We start from the raw sequence: 18,269 nt of genomic DNA, 5'->3' as shown, positions 1-18,269 counted from the left end.
TTATGAAATACCACCAGGTCTATACATTCCAAAAAGTAAAAGTTTTTGAAGAGATATGAGAGATATGTTGGCAGTCCAGAGCAGAGGTTTATACAAAATTCTGAGCCATACATCCACTCAGCTGACATGATGTAATTGGAAATAATTTATATACCTTCTACAGACAGTTTCAAATGTGCTCTTGGTAAAAACCAACAAACAAACAAATATCCTTATGGGAACGTACACAGGAATAAGCAGATAAGAAATCATATGGAAATGTCAGCAATACTTGCTGCTCTTGCTCCCAAAATGAAGGCTTGGTTATATTTGTGTGTGTGTGTGTGTGTGTGTGTGTGTGTGTGTGTGTGTGTGTGTGTGTGTGTGTGTGTGTGTGCGCGCGCGCAGGCGTGCATGTGTGGAAGTGCACGGGTACACAGATTCAGCAGGACCATAGGAGAGGAATGGTTTTTTTAATAAATGCAAATCAGTTGCCCTTCTTACAATTAATTATTATTAATAACAATAATTGCCTGCTGTCAAGTCAATTCTGGCTTGCAGTGATTCTTTTCAGAGTTTTCTATACAGGGAGTACTCAGAAGTGGTTTAACATTCTCTTCTTCTGGGGGCACCCTGGAGTTGTGCAGCGTTGCCCAAGGCCACACAAGATGGCTCCCCTGGGATGCACAGTGGGCAACTGACCTCTCAGCCAAATACCTAACTCACTGAGCTATCCGGCTAGCAAACTGCCTCCTTGCAGACACCATAACACTATAAGCAAGACACAAGAGATCTAGATGGGTGACTGCCCTCCATTTGCACTTCAGCCACACTACCGGAAAGGAACCCATGGTAGTGGATTTTGGAGGTGCCTGCCTATCCATCCAAGTTCCTTGAATTCCTCATTATACAGGGGAAAAGAGATACATTCAACAAGACATTAACAAAAAACTAATAAGCAGGTGTAATACATGCACCCGTGTACATACAGAGTTTCAGTTTGCTTCTCAGAACAGCTGTAAGATTTGAGGAAGGTGTGAAACCCCATTCACAAATGACCTGAGGCATGCTGGAAAGCCATTATTGTGAGTAACAGTAAATGTCTGTGTCAACTGTAATTGACAGTTTTACTATGTTAACTGTAAAACAAAAGCATTTTTGAAAGAAATATTGTGAAAGATTAGCTTAAAATAAAAAAATGGGGACAGGGGGACATTAATTATTAGTTAGCAAATAAAATGGTTCTTATTGGGACTGCAAATAACTTGAAGCAAGATTGAATTTTCATCACTTATCTTTTAACTGATGTCCAGGGTGGCACAGCATATCATCTTGAACTATTACTCTTATAATCCCTTACCACCGGCCACACAAACTTTGGCTGCTGGGAGCTCCAGTCCAAGAATTAGTTAGAGAGCTGTAGTTGCTCATCCCCCTCCATATACTAGCAAACTTCAATAACTATACACATTTTTCTGATCAGAAATTGTACCTTCATCATATTTGCATTGTCAACTTTAGCCTGCTCCAGTTTAGGCTGTAGATTAACCAGTTCTTTCTTCATTTCACCAACCTACAACCAACAGTATAAGTAACAAGCTGCTTACAGTATAGTAGACTTGAAAAAGAAAAATCAAACATTTATTCATAACGTTGCAGTTGCACTCCTGTAGGAAAGACACCCACGTGAACAGAACAAGACTAATAGCTGAGTAGAAATTCCAGACTGTGATGTTAGTCAAATATCATACAAATATTCACTTACATTTTAATTAATTATATTCACTGAAAGAAACTTATAATATCATTGAGAAGATCCCAGTATTATGGTGATGGCCTCCATCCAAAACATGTTCTTCATCTGTCTGCATTACAAGGTGGCATGTAAGGAGATCATCATCCCACAGACCAAAAAAAATTCCTGGCTTGTTCAGAAAAAAACAACTTGAATTTCTTCTTTCTGATATAGACCTTACAATCATGTATGAAGTAGCCAGTTTTTTGTATGAATATACTTGGGTCTCAGAAATCGTATGGTAACTACCATGTTTCCCCGAAAATAAGACACGGTCTTATATTAACGTTTGCTCCAAAAACGCATTAGGGCTTATTTTCAGGGATATTTTATTTTTTCATGTACAACAATCTACATTTATTCAGATACAGTCATGTCATCTTCTTCTGGTTGCTGCAGAGTGGTGGAGAGCTGGGTTTCACTTAACTGGGGCTTGCTTTTTGGGGGGGGTAGGGCTTATATTACGAGCATCCTGAAAAATCATAGTAGGGCTTATTTTCAGGTTAGATCTTATTTTTGGGGAAACAGGGTAGATACTAGATTTTGAATTGTCTTTTAATGCCAAATGTTTTTATGAAATACTCTGGAATTTTGGAAATTTGTAAAGTCTTATTGGTCGAAGAACGGTAACAATAAACTGACTGATAGACTGAAAGAAACTTATAATATTATTGACAAGACTGTAATTTGCAGTTGAACATAAAGTACAGCAAATAATATTTAAAACAAGGTGAAAAATCTGGGCTAATTGTTATTATTTAAAGTACTAGAGAAAATCGGTAAGCAGTGCTCACAAAGCAAAACTACTGCTCAACCTTTATAATTGATAGGGTAGCCATCTTAGCTATTCCAGCAAAATCATAGAATAATTTTTGTAATATCTCACATATTGCAAATTAACACAATTATTAACTCACTCTCTAATTAGAAATGGCTAAACTAAGGGGTTCAACTCTATCTGATATGATAGCACTTTTCAAAATCATAGAATAATTTTTGTAATATCTCACATATTGCAAATTCACACAATTATTAACTCACTCTCTAATTAAAAATGGCTACACTAAGGGGTTCAACTCTATCTGATATGATAGCACTTTTCAAATATTTGAAAGGCTGTCATACAGAGGAGGGGTAGGATCTGGTCTCGATCATCCCAGTGTTCAGGACCCGCAACAATGGGCTTAAGTTAACGGAAGCCAGATTTCAGTTGAATATCAGGAAAATCTTCCTAACTGTTAGAGCAGTGCAACAGTGGAATCAGTTACCTTGGGAGTGGGTGAGTGCTCCAACACTGGAGGCATTCAAAAAAAACTTAGATAATCACCTGGCAGACATGCTTTTATTGTATTCCTGCACTGAGCAGGGGGTTGGACTTGAGGGCCTTGTTGACCCCTTTCAACTTCAGTTTTCTATGATTTCTACGATCTCCCATGGCCTGAATATGAACAAAGACTTTCAAAGCACATTATTTGTTGTTGTTGTTACTTGCTTTCAAGTCGGAACTGACTTATAGCAACCCTAACAGGGTTTTCAATGTAAGTAAGATATTTGGAGGGGTGATTTACCAGTTCCACTCTCCCAGTGAGTTTTGAAGGCTGAGTGGGGATTTGAGCCCTGCTCTCCAGAGCCCTAGTCTATGTCTCTGTCCACTACATGAGTTAGTTCACCAATGCTTTGATCACTCCACAAATATTTTTGAATGGTCATTGTTAATGTAATTATCACTGTCTGTACTTTCTGAATTTCAGTTCCTTCTTGACCTCACTATTTACAGTTTCTGTACGCTTCAGCCATATGTATATAATGCTATTGAGTTAGGATAGTATTTTACATAAGTGGACTCTATCTACAAAGGCTTATACCATAATAAATTTGTTAGTCTGTAAGACTCCACAAGACTTTAAATTGATTTTACAGCTGCCTTACCTGAGATTCAGCAAATGCTAATTTGTCTAAGCCATTGGTGTATCTTCTTTTTGCCTTCATGATAGCATCTCGTTTCTGGGTCAAAAGTTGTAGAAAGGAAGCAATGAGTTCAAGGTAGGAAGTAGGAGTAACATAGTTATGTCGTCCTAACTCATGCAAAAACCTATGGCATAAGAAAATAAGGTTTCATTCCAAATGGAACTCAAGAAGGATCTATTAGTTTGGATATTACAGTTATCAGACAATGATTGATGGATTGTCACACAAAGACATAATCTGGAAAAGCCCCAAATTTAGTAGTTATTAATAATAATAATCACATGCCCTTAAATCAATTTTTTCATGGTTTTCTAGGTAGAAGGTGCTCGGAAGAGGTTCACCATTCCCTTCCTCTGGGGGCACTGAGGTGATCTGCAGCTTGCCAAGGCCATACAGGCTGGCTCTTCTCCTGGGAATCAAACAGCGGGCATTTGAATTCCTAGCCAGAAATCTAACTCTCCAAGCTAACCTGCTTGATTAACATAAAGTATCTAGTTTCAGGGGCTATTTATGATGGCATGGATCTGATGGCAGGTCCTTGTCAATTACCAAATAACAATGCTGAGCTCTTGTAAAGTGTGATGAGAGTGGAGGATAATATGAAGCAAAAAGGGGAGTGTGGTAAGATTACCAACTATTTTAATCCCAATGTTTGTTCTATTCTTGAACTGGCCATCTGTCCCAACATTGGCATGTGATAAGGAATACAAATTGTGACTTGTTAAATAGAGGCAATTTGCCACTGCATTTGATGCCATTGCTCTAGGTAATGTGTTCACTGTCTGTATTTCCTGATTGCATGAATTCTATTTGCCCTGCAGGTGAAAATGTACCAATACTGTATTGGTCGGTGTCTATATGATTTCAGCAACAGGTCAGACATGTGTGTGTGTGAGACAGAGAGAGACGGACAGAAAGAAAAATAAATAAATTAATGAAATGGCATGAGTGGAAGGTTCTCTCTCTCTCACTCACACACACACAGACAGAGGGTAGATACTATCTGTGCATCTCTCATATATTAATATTCAGTCTAGTTTTGAGCTACAGATGAATTTGCTAGTTACAACTTATTTATCCTATGTACATTCTGTGAGTATAAACAAGACAAGACGAGGAGGCTATAGTCTGTGTTCTGACAATAGTTTGGAGAATAATTTTCCTCATCTTTACTAAATTTTACAACACGGTTCATTTCTTTAACAAGAAACACAAATACTGTTTCCCTTTTTCCATATTATTACTGTATTTAAATTTATGTATTTATATTAATCAACATCACAAATTATATAGAAAGATAACCTTTCAGAAAGTGACAACACAGACGTATGGAAGTGTTTACAGATAGGAACAACTTCTTGACGTTCATTTTCCGTGAGTTCAAGCTTTTCCAAGAACTTAACAGCAACGCGTTCAAGAGCATCTTCAGGCCATGGCTGAGAACATAAGAATATCCATTGTAATTGTGTTGACTGTTTCAGTATTAAACACTGCATAATTTTTGAGTTTCCTCATTGGCTGTTCTTCATGAAATCACCTTCCAATTCAAATTCTACTTTTGATTTGCACTTCACATCATGAGAGGCTCCTAATTTAGTACAGCATAGTGCAACCAATTATCCCCCAACGTTTAATAATAGACAGTGCTTCTGAGAAAGCCAGTTCCTTCAATACTTTTGGGTGCGGTTCATTGAACCACAGAGATTTTAGCTTGTTCAAAGTTGTTGCTGCGCTACACCGGAGTGCATTCCAATAAAATCAAAAATGTACAAACATGCAATACATTTAACCACAACCTTAATATTGTGTGTGTGTGTGTGTGTGTGTGTGTGTGTGTGTGTGTGTGTGTGTGTGAGAGAGAGAGAGAGAGAGAGAACCTGTGTATCAACCTAAAACTTCTCAAAATAAGCAATGATCAAAAAACAATTAAATAACTGCTAAAAAAGAGCTAAAAAGTTCAAACCAAAAACACTGGCCACCCACTTCTCCCTTCACCAACTATTCACCAACTACAGTGGTTAATCCATCCTGGATTAACCCTCGCTGTGTGAAACATCGCTGAGCGGTAAGAAAAAAGCCATTGGAATGCATTAAACTTAGTTTAATGCGTTCCAATTGGCTGATTTACTCACCGTTCAGCGATGTTTTTCAATGGCCGGCAGCCATTTTCGCGCCCTCCCCTCGCTTAAAGAGGGCGTGAAAACGCTGCGCGTGGCCATTTTGGGGCTTCCAGCGGCCATTTTGTTGCCGCGGAACAGCTGATCGGCGGGTCGCAAAGTGAAGGTCGGTAAGCGAACCGCTTACCAACCTTCGCTCTGCAATTTTCGCCCATTGGGGCCGTCGCTGTGCAATCACATTAGCGATTGAAAAAGCGTCACCGTAGAGCGAATTCATCGCTCTACGGTGCGCTCGTTCTGCGAGGCACCACTGTATTTGTTTATTAATCCCAAACTCCAATCCTGCCCCCATTCTTTGTATTTCACACATTTGCCTGGTGGGTCATAGACTGGGAGAAAACCAAGCTAAAATAGCATTTCTGCCTTTTCTTTGTTCTCTGTTATCATTTTCCCATCCCCACTGAATTAGCTGAGCCTCTATTTCTTTTCTATGTATTTTGGTATGCACATATCTGAAGAATGTTTCTTTCTGCCTTTTAGTGTCTCTTGCTAACCTCAGCTCATTCTCAGCTTTTGCCTTCTTAAGGCCATCTCTGTAATTCTGTGCTAATATGTCCATACTCTTCCTTTGTGGCCTGCATTTCCTTCCACTTTCTAGATGTGTCCTTTTTTGTTTTCAAGTCCACTCTGAGCTTTTGGTGATGCCAAACTATTGTGTGAGTGAGCTTTTTTCTTTCTTTCTTTTTTCTTTCCTCCCTTTTCTTCCACCTTTGATTCTTAATGGAACTGTTTATCATTAGGCCTTTAGAATTTCCTTTTAAAGAAACTCCCACACATCTTGGACTCCTTTTCTTATTAGGATCTCCTGTCATGGGATCTACTTACCATTGTTATGATTTTTTGAAATCAAGTACTCAAATAGAACATGGTCACTTTTCCCTAGAATTCTCTTTACTGCTCCTTCTTCCATCAAGTCATCACTATTCATTAGAATCAAGTCCAGGGTAACTATTCCTTTAGTTTCTTCCTTCACATTTTGTAGGAGAAAACTATCAGGCATAGGAGTCAGGAATGTCTTGCAAGGACCATGTTTGGCACAATTTGCCTCCCAACAGATATCAGGATATGTCTCTTTGAAATCATTGCAATTTGTTTTTCAGAGGTTTCATCCTCACCCTCTCTCTTGATTAGGTGGTTGGCAGTAGACCCCAACTATTACGTTCCTTTTATTCTTAACCCCATTTATATTAATCCAGATGCTCTTCATGAGACAACCAAGCTTATCCTCCGGTATTTCTGTACAAGAATATGTATTTTTGACATATAGTGTGACTCTGTCTCCCTCTCTGTTTTTTTCTGTTCCTTTTGAACAATTCCTTTGATTGTTGGATTCCAGTCATGGGAATCATCTTGCCAAATTTCAGTTATTCCTGTCAAGTTGTATTTACTCTCCTGAACTAAGATATTCAGTTATTTTTGTTTGTTTTCCAATCTGATGGCATTTGTATATAGACATCAAAGATTGTATGGTTTGTGGCCTGCTTTCCCTTGTACATTTTTATGAAAGGCTGGGATCCTACCCCAAAGGGCTTATACAATTCAAAGCAGAGGTGGGTAAAGGAAGTGAAAGAAAGACAAATAGGGAATAATTTATATGCTATTTTGGTGATTTTAAGTTACAAGTATGTTTACATGTAGCAGCAATACAATATGGTAAATAAAATATCATGCCAAAACTTCATAGAAAAGGGAGAATTTTAAGTAAGAGCTTAATGCTACCAGTTAAAAACGTTAAACAGTCTGCCTAGTAAGTGCACAATCCTGGAAATAAACAGTTTATTATCCCTGCGATTCTCTATGACATTCAGAAAGGAGAAATGGGTGGAAAACATTATATGCAATCTATAAGCATGCCCTAATTCCATATATCATCACATGGCAACAAGATACCACATCACCTATTTCATGACACATCATAGTTTTACCAGTCAGTGCGTGGTTGCTCTTCCCCTCGCACGGTGACATACAAGTATGGGACTATGAAAATTCAAGGTTAAGAGGAAGGGGTGTGTGTGTGTGTGTGTGTGTGTGTGTGTGTGTGTGTGTGTGTGTGTGTGTGTGTGTGTGTGTGTGTGTGTGTGTGTGTGTGTGTGTGTGTGTGTGTGTGTGTGTGTGTGTGTGTGTGTGTGTGTGTGTGTGTGTGTGTGTGTGTGTAAAACAAACCAGATTATGTATTTATATGAGTTTCCACTGATGAGTTCCTAAACAACAGATATCCATGCAACATTAATAGTTAGGTGGCTTTCTAGGAAGGGGAGACAATTTTTAATATATACATTTGAAGGAAAAAGTACTCTGAATAAAAGATGAAATTTATAGGTGGGACTATATGGCAGTTAATAAATGTACCGAGTCATCAGTATAAATTCTCTTACAAACCTGGAACCAGTCAATAGTACAGCAGTTGATGAGAGATGGGAACTGTCGCAGACGGTTGCGAAAAGCATCTCCAATTGGACTGAAAGCTACCACAACATGGAGATTGTCTTTGCAGCGATTCACAAAGAAAGCATATAAGGCCAAGGGACCGAGTTCTTCATGTTTACTGCCTGCCTGGGCTACTGCACGGACACCCTAGAAGACAAACAACTAACATTTTACATACATTCTAAAATGTGGTGTGTGTGGTGTCAAGTCAATTTTGATTTATAGTTATTATTTTCAAGGTTTCCTAAGTAAAGCATATTCAGAAGTGGTTTACCATTCCCTTCTTCTGGGACTGTGCAGCTTTCCCAAGGCCACACAGGCTAGCTCTTCTAGGGAAGCAATGGGCACTTGAACACCCAACCTCTACTATGCAATAATGAGATTGAAAAAAATATATATACTATGTATAGGATGACAAAAATGACAGTGTATGTCTCATTCAGAGGTTATTACCAGCATTCACTGTTCAAATTTAAAGTTTGAAAAATGTGCATGAATTATACAATTTTAAGTGCTTAATCATTAAATAATTAATATACTAATAAGACTCAATTAATAAAGTTAATAAACTATTATGAATACAGTATTATTTTAATGTGTTTACGGAAATGTTTTAAAATGTTTTTATCTGTTAGTTCTAATGATGTAAGACACCTTGGGTCTTTTTTAAGGAGAAAGGAGGGCTAAAATATTTCAAATAAGTCCAATCAATAAATAAGTTAACCTGTTTCATATTTGAATAATTAATTGTTTTTAGCTCTTAATATTTGTTTTAATATTGTAAGCTGCCTAGAGTCCTCTTGAAGACAGAGGCATGGCATAAATATTTTAACTAATTAATTAAATAAACAAGCTACTCATGCTAGAAAATTTAAAAAAATCTATATAGATAAATCAAGTAATAAACTCTATTACTAACAAGAGCACAGCATTCCATAGATCTATGCCTGAATAACCATCAAATGATCAGTAGGATAGGGAAAAATATTCAAAGACTGCTCTATCAAAGCTCAGAACTGCTTCTTCATACATATTACATACCATTAGCTCAGCGGTCAGGGCCATAAATAATCAATAATAACAAATATATATTTAAAATACAGTGGTACCTCAACTTGCAAACTTAATCTGTATTGGAATTAAGTTTGCACGTCGAAAAGTTTGTAAGTCGCATAAAACTTTCCCATTAGAATGCATTGAAAACCATTTAATCCATATGCTGTTTTCCGTTAGTATGTCAAGGCGCCTATTAGTTCCCATAGGAACTAATGCAAAGCCGGTTAATCCGTACTCTACCACTAGGGAGTGATTTGGTTTTTTTTAAAAAAAATTCTTCTTTTGACCTAAGGTGAACTTAGGTCAAAAAATGGCAGAAAAGTGTTTTCTCCCCCCCCCCCCGGGTTCGTAAGTCGAGGCTCCGTTCACAGGTTGAGGTGACTTTTTGTGAACGGAGCCATTCGTAACTCGAATTGTTCGCAAGTAGGGACGTCTGCAAGCCGAGGTATCACTGTGTTAATTTTCTTTTCATACACTTTTTAATTGCCATGGTAAACATTTTAAACACTAGAACAGGTCAGCAAAGTAAAAAAAAAAGTGATCTGGGCTTTTATTACTACTTTTGTTTTGACAACCCATCTCCTATTCTAAGACATCAGTGATGCCCTTTACTGTCCATTACTATTTATCATTTATTCTGTATCATCTTTATCATCCACCATTACCTATCGTTTTATCCCCATTCTTTCATTCTAAACCTTCAAATTTCCCATGCCCCATCCTGCCTTCCCTTCTGTCTCTCTCTCCTCTCTGCTAGACAGTCATGAAGCCTTGCTGTATCTCATGTGGTTCATGTTTGCAGGTGCTGCAGCGTCCATGCATCTCAGTCCAACTTCAGCAGTGGTGGGGCCAAGAGGCTGCCAATTCCTTTCCCCAAATGTCTTGAGCATCTGAACAGACCCTATTATAGCCCTGATAAATCCTGTATCATTTTTTGGGTTGGGCAGATGGTCAGGCAAGATGGCAGGTTTGCTTGCCATCTTGTTAAATTAAATTCATTAAGAATTTTCTGTAAAGGATACCTCCATAACTTCTTGTTTCTCATCAGCTGCAAAAAGGTTGGGGACTTCTCCAGTGTTAAGCACGCTATCAATGTCTTCCAAAAATCCTTCATCTTTAATCTGTGTGTCTGTGATTAGAAACACAGTTTTCAAGCCCTTCATGCCTGCGCTTCTGAAAAGAGTCTGAAAACAATCCAAAAAAAAAAAAGTGTTTCAGTGTACAGTCAAAGGAAGGCTCATTACTAAATATTACTCCTACATATTCATTTAAAATGCTAGCACCTCCAACTCTCTTAAAAGATTCCATCCTTAAATCTCTTTTAAATATATAAGTGATTACGCCTTCACTATAAAAGAATTTGTAACACAGAAAAAAAATCATCTAAAGACATTTATTTGTTCCACAACTATAAATGGCACTTCAGCACACACATTCATATGCATGCATACGCACAACTACAGAAAAATATGTTTCTCAGTTGCATTTCAGAGGGCTGACTGACCTTTACATCTTCCCTCCACTCATTCATTCCATAGCTCTTTGAGATTTCTGGCTGGAAAATATTCATTTTTGCCATGGATGTAGCCAAACGAGTCAAGGATTGGCGCCCACTTCCTCCCATTCCAACAAGTAAGGCATTACCTCCTGACTGCTTGAGTACACGACATATGCGAGATAAATGTTCCAGTACATACCTGTCGCAAATATATATATATTTATATCTATATATACTGTATATAGTTATGAATACAAATTAAAATCATATTTATGTTGTGTTTTCCCACTTTCGTACTATATCTATCCATAAAACAGCTGATGGTATTTTATGCCATTTCTACTATATTGACCTTTAACAAGCAAGCAAATAAACAAGTAGGAAGATGTCTGTTTGCCTTTGTTAAACTCGAGTGAGAATGGAATACTGTACGTTCACTGTCAAAGTCTATTCTGGGAAGATGCAAGCAGGAACCAACTCATGATAGGTTACGTCCTTCACTCAAAGTGGAGTAGGAGTCACAGGCTGCAATCTACTCTTTTCACTGACATTCCCTTAGTTCTCTACTTTAAGTTTTGTCATGTAGTTTTCTTTTATCCAGATATTTTGACAGTAAGCCACCCAGAGTAGTGATCTGGCCACTAGATGAGTGGGGTAAAAATTGAAATAAAATGAAATGAAACAAACAAACAAACATAGTCAAGCAATGGAAAAAGCCAGCAGCCATTGAAATGGCTATCAACATTATAATGCAAAGCATCTCCTGGAAAAAATGCAAGATGCTCTGCTCCACAGTTCTAGGCTCAAACCACACCCTCTACAATTATTCAAAACAAGGGCATTTACTACAGGTTAAGTGCAAACAGGCATAAAATTGCTTGCAACACACACCCTGTTTTAATATGTACTAATGGGAGGAAATGGATTTCTAAGGGGAGCTGAAGTGGGATAGAGGGAGGATAACTGCTAGCTCATTTGCCACCTGTTTTTCCCTGAGACATTTATCTTGCCCAATACAGGTGCGTTGGAGCCTTGACTTCTGGGGCTATGAACTTCTCTACCTGTGAACCTTTCTACCTGCAGGAATGGCATGCACGTTGTAGGAGGGAATTCCTGCCCTAAAACACTCTTGCAGATGCTTGCAGTTCATTCCCCTCCCTCTTGAGTTTGGGAGCCTTGGGGAACAGTTCCTGGCAAGGCATTGCTTGGCCTGTTTTGTTTTCATCTGGTTGTGCCATGCAGTCTGAGGGGGCTCCCTTTGCCTGCCATCACCCCCACCTTCCACTTTGTAAGAACTGCAGTAGACAAGTGTGGATTTGGTGCCATTTTCAAGTTGCAGTAGGGCCTGGCACCATATGCAGTGTTGCTGTGAATTCCACCCGGTTTTACCGAAATGTGTAGTTTCACCTCTACTCTCTTATAGCGCAGATGAGAACTTTTATACCATAAAGGACAGCGACAACTGTCACTAAATTCTACAAGCAGCTGTGATAACAGATTTGTATAAATATGCTGCTGTCAAATTTGTCACAGAGTTGGGTGTGGCAACAAATTAACAGCAATGTAATTTAATTGTTATAATTTTCTTATTTTTCTTATGTTTTTATGTTGTAAGCCGCCTAGAGTGGTCGAAACGACCAGATAGGCGGGGTATAAATAAAATAAAATAAAATAAAATAAATAAATGTAGTCCCTGGTACATTCAGAGGCATTCAACACTGCCCTCCAACCCTGGGAAACTGTCTACCCTCGAAGTAGAAAAAACAATAATAATAAACTAATTGCAAATTTGTGGCTCTTTCAAGCCACCCAAAATCTGGGGTCTGAGGCAACCATCTCATGTCTGCCTAACAGAAAAAGTGCTTTAATTGTTGTTCTGTATTGATGGGCCTGTATTGACAAGGAGAATCACAGGATAATCTGACCATAGCTTCAGGTAAAAAAAATGTATCCTTCTATATGTATTTATGGGAACTACAACTGAACATTTTCTCAGAACATATATCAATAGAATGTAAAACACTGTAATATCCACAAGACTGATGGAGAAACATTGTGGTGCTGGAGTAATGTGAGAGAAAACTGCCTTATTAGTAATTGGCTGTTACAAAATTTCATAGGCTGATCATGTTTTTAATTTAAAGCTGATTAATGTTTTGTGTTTTAACTTCTATTCTGTCTTGCTTGTACTTGTCAGATCTGAAAGAATGAGCAGATACATATACCTATTGGAGGTGCAATGTTAAGAAGTCTGTTTTTAGTGTCTTACATTTAGCTTTTGTTTCATTTACTTCCTAGAACATACTTTAGAACACATGATAAAATATATTCCAGCTAATGGCTAATAAAAATAGGCAGCTGCCAGGATCAGCTCAATCAGGCTTTTGGGTGAAACAATCCTTGGGGTAAACAACCTTCAATGCCATTATTCTAATAGGAATAAACTACAGAAGCCCTTAAAAGAGAGTATCGCCAAAATACTAGTGAAATAAGTATAAAGACAATTTATATACCTAAAAATGACCAGGTTCATTCTTGTTTTGTGTGTTTGGTTATATTCATCCAAACACAGATCCACAACATCACTGAACATTTGTATATTTGGAATTTCAAAATAAATTCTTTCATCTCCTTCAAGATCAGGATTCATGTAGTCTCCAAACAGCAGATTTCTCATATCTTCTTCAGTTACCTTTCGTCAGAAAATAAATAGCCTATTTGTTGTTAAAGCAGCAAAAATAAAGTCACGAGAACACCTTTCAAGAATAACAACAATGGCCCAATGAATTTTCATGGTTTACACTTTTGGGAACACACCACATTAATAAAGAGCTCTATTTCTCACAGCAAAATGTTAAATGGGAGTATTTGCTGAAACACAGTCACAGGCAAGAGGCAGCCCAGCCTCTCTCTTTCATAGGCATGATTCTGATCTGTTTCTACATTTCAAGTTACACTACGGGAATATAATGACGTGCCCCCTTTCCCCACAGATACTGCTCTTCCACAGTAAAGACAATATGAAATGAAAAATAACCTTGCATACTGTCCAGGACTTCATTGTGCACGTCACCCAATACATTCAATCCATAACCGAAATAAGGGGTGTAGCGTTCCCCTTTATTATGTCAATGGTTCATGTTTTGTTATGTTAATTGTTCATGCATATTCATGTTGCTGAGAGGCGGAGCTGAGAGAGACGTGATAAGAGGCGGAGCCTGAGAAGGCAGTCAGAGAGTGAGAGTGACGTAAGTCAGACAGAGCGTATGAGTAGAGTGGGAGAGTGGAGAAGGGAATAGAGTGCGGAGTTTGGGGAAATCTGAGAGGTGATTAGAGTTAGGAGTGTATTGTTAATAATAAATTTACTTAAAGAAGATATCAATGAATCACTATCAATAACTAATCAATAAACAAAGTTATATTGAAAAGACTCTGAAGTGTGGACCTGAATCTTCATCTTCCTGAAGTAATGGTGATTTAGTGATCACCTGGTGGCAGCAGTGTAAAAGAGGGGATTGTTTGCCTTCATGTGCTCTGAGTCTTGATGGTCAAGCAAGGGGCACGAGGTGTGAATGCCACAAGGGGTAACTCCTTTTCCTCTCCATTCTTTCCCAATGCGCTAGATGGATTAATCATGAAGTGTGGGAACCTCTTCTGGTCATTTAAGGTTTTAGAAGCAACCAGGGTGGTTAAATAAAGAGAGAACTGATTATACCCTGTTTCCCTGAAAATAAGAACTATCCCAAAAATAAGCCCCAGTTAAGTGAAACCCTGCTCTCCATTGTGTAGCAACCAGAAGAAGATGACATGACTGTATTTGAATAAATGTAGATTGTTGTACATGAAAAAAAAAAATCCTCTGAAAATAAGCCCTAATGCGTGGTGTTTTTTTTTTTTGAGAGCAAAAAATAATATAAGACCCTGTCTTATTTTCCAGGAAACATGGTATGTAGAAAACTGCCAAGGAACAGAGACAGTATTATCAACAGTAATCCTTATGCTATTGGAATGGCAACCAGAAATCTTACTGGCAGAGACAGAAGATGGAAAAAGAAGGCACTTGCTATTATGTCATCTTCACATCCATGATTAACACATTCCCACTGCCTGAAAGCGATGTACAGCAGTGGGGAAATCCACAAAAAAGAACAATATTAAAAATTAAATAAAAATTAATGGATTTTTGCAGGAATAAAAATACACAGACGCTTTTGGGCCTTCATGGTAAATAAAATGCAACAGTGTGTTTGTCCTTTGATGAATTCACCAAGTACCTTCTAGAAGCAACTTCCCAGAGGGTGGCCCAACACCCATGTGAGCTGCCCCACAGAGAGAAAGAGAGATGGCCTTGTAACACTGAATAATATGAACACTTACAGGTGCATTTCCTTGTCTCAGGTGTGCAAACACTGAATCAAATGCTTCTTTGAAATGTTCTTTCACAATTTCTTTCATTAGCTTGAATAACCAAGCTCTATCAGTATCATCCACAAGGCGGTCATAAAATACTCGAAATACTTCATGCACAAAGAGCCGAACCATTGTATGCTTGTTTAGTACTGAATCCTTCTTAATAAGCAAACAGCCTAGGATAACTCGTGAAAAGTCACGCAGATTGAATGTATAATGGGATTTGGCGGGTGTTGGCAATAGATTTTCCATAGCTTTCTTATATACCTTGAAGATAGAAGAGAAATGAGCAAAACCAAAGTATTAACATTTAGGTTTTAAAGGATTTTGCACTCGTAAAGCATGTATCTGTTCTCTTAGCTCAGCACACTGAATTATTCCTTTTAAATGATATGATAAAATGAAGGTAGGCAGGAGAAATAGCTTTTAAGACTATGATATAAATCAGAAATACAAAATTAAACCACATTAGGAGGTATAAAAATATTAGTGGTAGTGATTCATATACTGTACAGTAGTGCCCTGCATGACAACAATAATCCATTCCGGGAAAATCGCTGTTAAGTGAAATTGTCGTCATGGAAAAAGCCTTTCCCCATTGGAATGCATTGAAACCTATTTAATGCATTCCAATGGGGAAATTACCTCGTTGTCCAGCGAAGATCGCCCATAGGGAAGCCATTTTCCGAGCGCCGATCAGCTGTTAAAATGGCTGCCCTGCGAAGCATGGGTCCGGAAAACACAGGGCAGCCATTTTAGGAACCTGACGATCAGCTGTAAAGATCATCGTCTTGTGAATAAACGGTCCGCGAAGCTCGGACCAAATCGTCATCAAGCAGAATTCCCCGATAGGAATGACTGTTTTGCGAATCCCTATAGCGATCGCAAAAAGTCATCATCATGCGGTTTCGTTGTACAGCAGGGTCATCATCTAGCGAGGTACCACTGTATAAGTATACAAAAAATTTAAATATGTTTCCCACTTATTGCCTGGAATGAGTTGCAAACAAACAAACACACAGTGCTTGAATTACTCCCCAAATCTTTTACTTCAGAAGTTTTCTTATGTGCTTTTAAATCAGCTTCAAGTTTCCAAGGAGTGGAGACTATTTGAATTATCATGAAAATCATCTTTATTATCTATATGTGCAAGAATAACTGGAATAGAAATGTTGTGCATATATCTTACCTCCATAGTGCCACTAACAATTTGGTTTCCAATTGTGAAATATTCTGGAAGAAATTCATTTGCTCTGAGGTAGAAAGACACAACAGTAGAGAAAATCCGGACCATTGTTTCATCACTGAAGGTGTTAATGGTGCAAATATTGAAGTGTCTCAGAAAGCGAGGTGTAACTGGGTTTCTTCCACCACCTGGTGGACCCATGGCAGCCATTAACTGCACATCAACAAGTACAATTTTATTTGTGTCTTTTAAGTCATACCTTTAAAATAAATATGAGATTGATTTTCAGATAATTATAAACATAATATAGCAGAACTTGCATTTGGAAACATCTTAAATATAATTTCTTAAATTCTTACAAATATGTGTTTTGGTGACTATTTAAGATATACAGGTATTTTGAACATCAATAACCAAGAATCAATAAATTATGTATTATGTATTCTCAAAGGCTTTCATTACTGGGATCCAATGGTTGTTGTAGGTTTTTCGGGCTGTTTGGCCGTGTTCTGAAGGTTTTTCTTCCTTTTAGATAAGTCTAAAACTCAACAAAGCCTGGCTCACAGCACTGAAAAATACAGCCTGCAAAGAGTCAACAAACTCTACCCAGCCACAAGGCCTGGTGATCACTGCACACAAAAGACCAGCTAACAACACCCATCAATCACAGTGACAGATCATCTCTCCCCCTTATCATAACAATACACTCACAACAAAAAACACGCTGATCGCCATAATCACCCAATCTCCTGAAAAGGACAAAAAGCTAATCCCCCAGTTATAAATACTCAACTATCCAACAGACTGCACCAGAGCACAGACAGAGTTCTGACTCCTGTCCTCTGAAGATACCAGCCACAGAGACTGGCGAAACGTTAAGAAGAAAAACCTTCAGAACATGGCCAAACAGCCCAAAAAACCTACAAAAACCAAATTATGTTTTGTTCAATGTATACAAACATAGCTTTAAAAATGTATTATTGCTAAAAAGCTAACTGATTTTTACTTTTGATATTATGTGTGTCAATAAACTATCTTTAAAAATACAGGTGCAGAATTAATCATCTACTTCTTTATTATCTTAACGTGGTCTTCAATATTTACCAGATTCCATGGTCAAAAAACTGTCTTAAAAGTTCAATAGGCGGCTGAGCTCCATATTGCTCCAATGCAGGCATATTCATATCATCTACAAAGATGATACATTTCTTTCCCATTGGTGGTCCAAATATTCCTTTACGTCTTTTGTCCAGCCTTGCCATGATAATGTTCTAAAATACAAAAACGTTATCTTTCATATTTATGATTATTAGCTGATGCAAAATAACCTGTAGAACTCTCACACAACTTCTGCAACAAAGATGCTGGGTCCAAAACAGATTCATTTATTCTATTATTTATGTTGGCTAGATGTGTTTAATGTTTTATGACATATAACTGCCAGGGGGTCCATTTGTATAAAAGAGTGGAGAACAGAAAGAAATTATTTAAATAAATGTATATGCAGTGGTGCCTCGCTTAACGACATTAATTCGTTCCAGCTAAATAGCTGTAGAGCAAAAACATCGTAAAGCGAAAATAAAAAACCCATTGAAACGCATTAAAACCTGGTTAATGCATTCCAACGGGCTAAAAACTCACCGTCCAGCTAAGATCCTCCATACGGCAGCCATTTTCGGTGCCTGTATAGCGAGGAATCCGTCCCTGAGCACAGCAGGGAGTCATTTTGAACACCCCGTGGCCATTTTGAAAACCTGACGATCAGCTGTTTTG

The 18,269-nt window shown here is 38.0% G+C and overlaps 1 protein-coding gene across 3 annotated transcripts in view; it reads right to left on the bottom strand.

Annotated features, from left to right (window-relative positions):
* The window catches only part of DNAH12 (dynein axonemal heavy chain 12), a 144,101-nt gene that overhangs the window by 48,762 nt on the left and 77,070 nt on the right, over positions 1 to 18,269 (bottom strand). For all 3 annotated transcript variants that reach the window (XR_013541652.1, XM_078385322.1, XM_072989607.2), the window contains exons 39-48: positions 17,601 to 17,767; positions 16,500 to 16,755; positions 15,278 to 15,577; positions 13,414 to 13,592; positions 10,907 to 11,099; positions 10,425 to 10,586; positions 8,299 to 8,493; positions 5,045 to 5,178; positions 3,704 to 3,866; positions 1,472 to 1,552 (exon numbers count right to left, since the gene is read on the bottom strand). Coding sequence is in view for 2 of the 3 variants with exons in the window: in XM_078385322.1 (XP_078241448.1) it covers positions 1,472 to 1,552; positions 3,704 to 3,866; positions 5,045 to 5,178; positions 8,299 to 8,493; positions 10,425 to 10,586; positions 10,907 to 11,099; positions 13,414 to 13,592; positions 15,278 to 15,577; positions 16,500 to 16,755; positions 17,601 to 17,767 (1,830 nt within the window). In the remaining variant the exon portion in view is untranslated. The remainder of the gene's footprint in view (positions 1 to 1,471; positions 1,553 to 3,703; positions 3,867 to 5,044; positions 5,179 to 8,298; positions 8,494 to 10,424; positions 10,587 to 10,906; positions 11,100 to 13,413; positions 13,593 to 15,277; positions 15,578 to 16,499; positions 16,756 to 17,600; positions 17,768 to 18,269) is intronic.

This window comes from Pogona vitticeps, chromosome 2 (assembly GCF_051106095.1).
Source record: "Pogona vitticeps strain Pit_001003342236 chromosome 2, PviZW2.1, whole genome shotgun sequence".
NCBI classification, from domain to species: Eukaryota; Metazoa; Chordata; class Lepidosauria; order Squamata; family Agamidae; genus Pogona; species Pogona vitticeps.
Note: the sequence above shows the minus strand (reverse complement) of the source record. Positions and strands in the feature narration are given on the sequence as shown.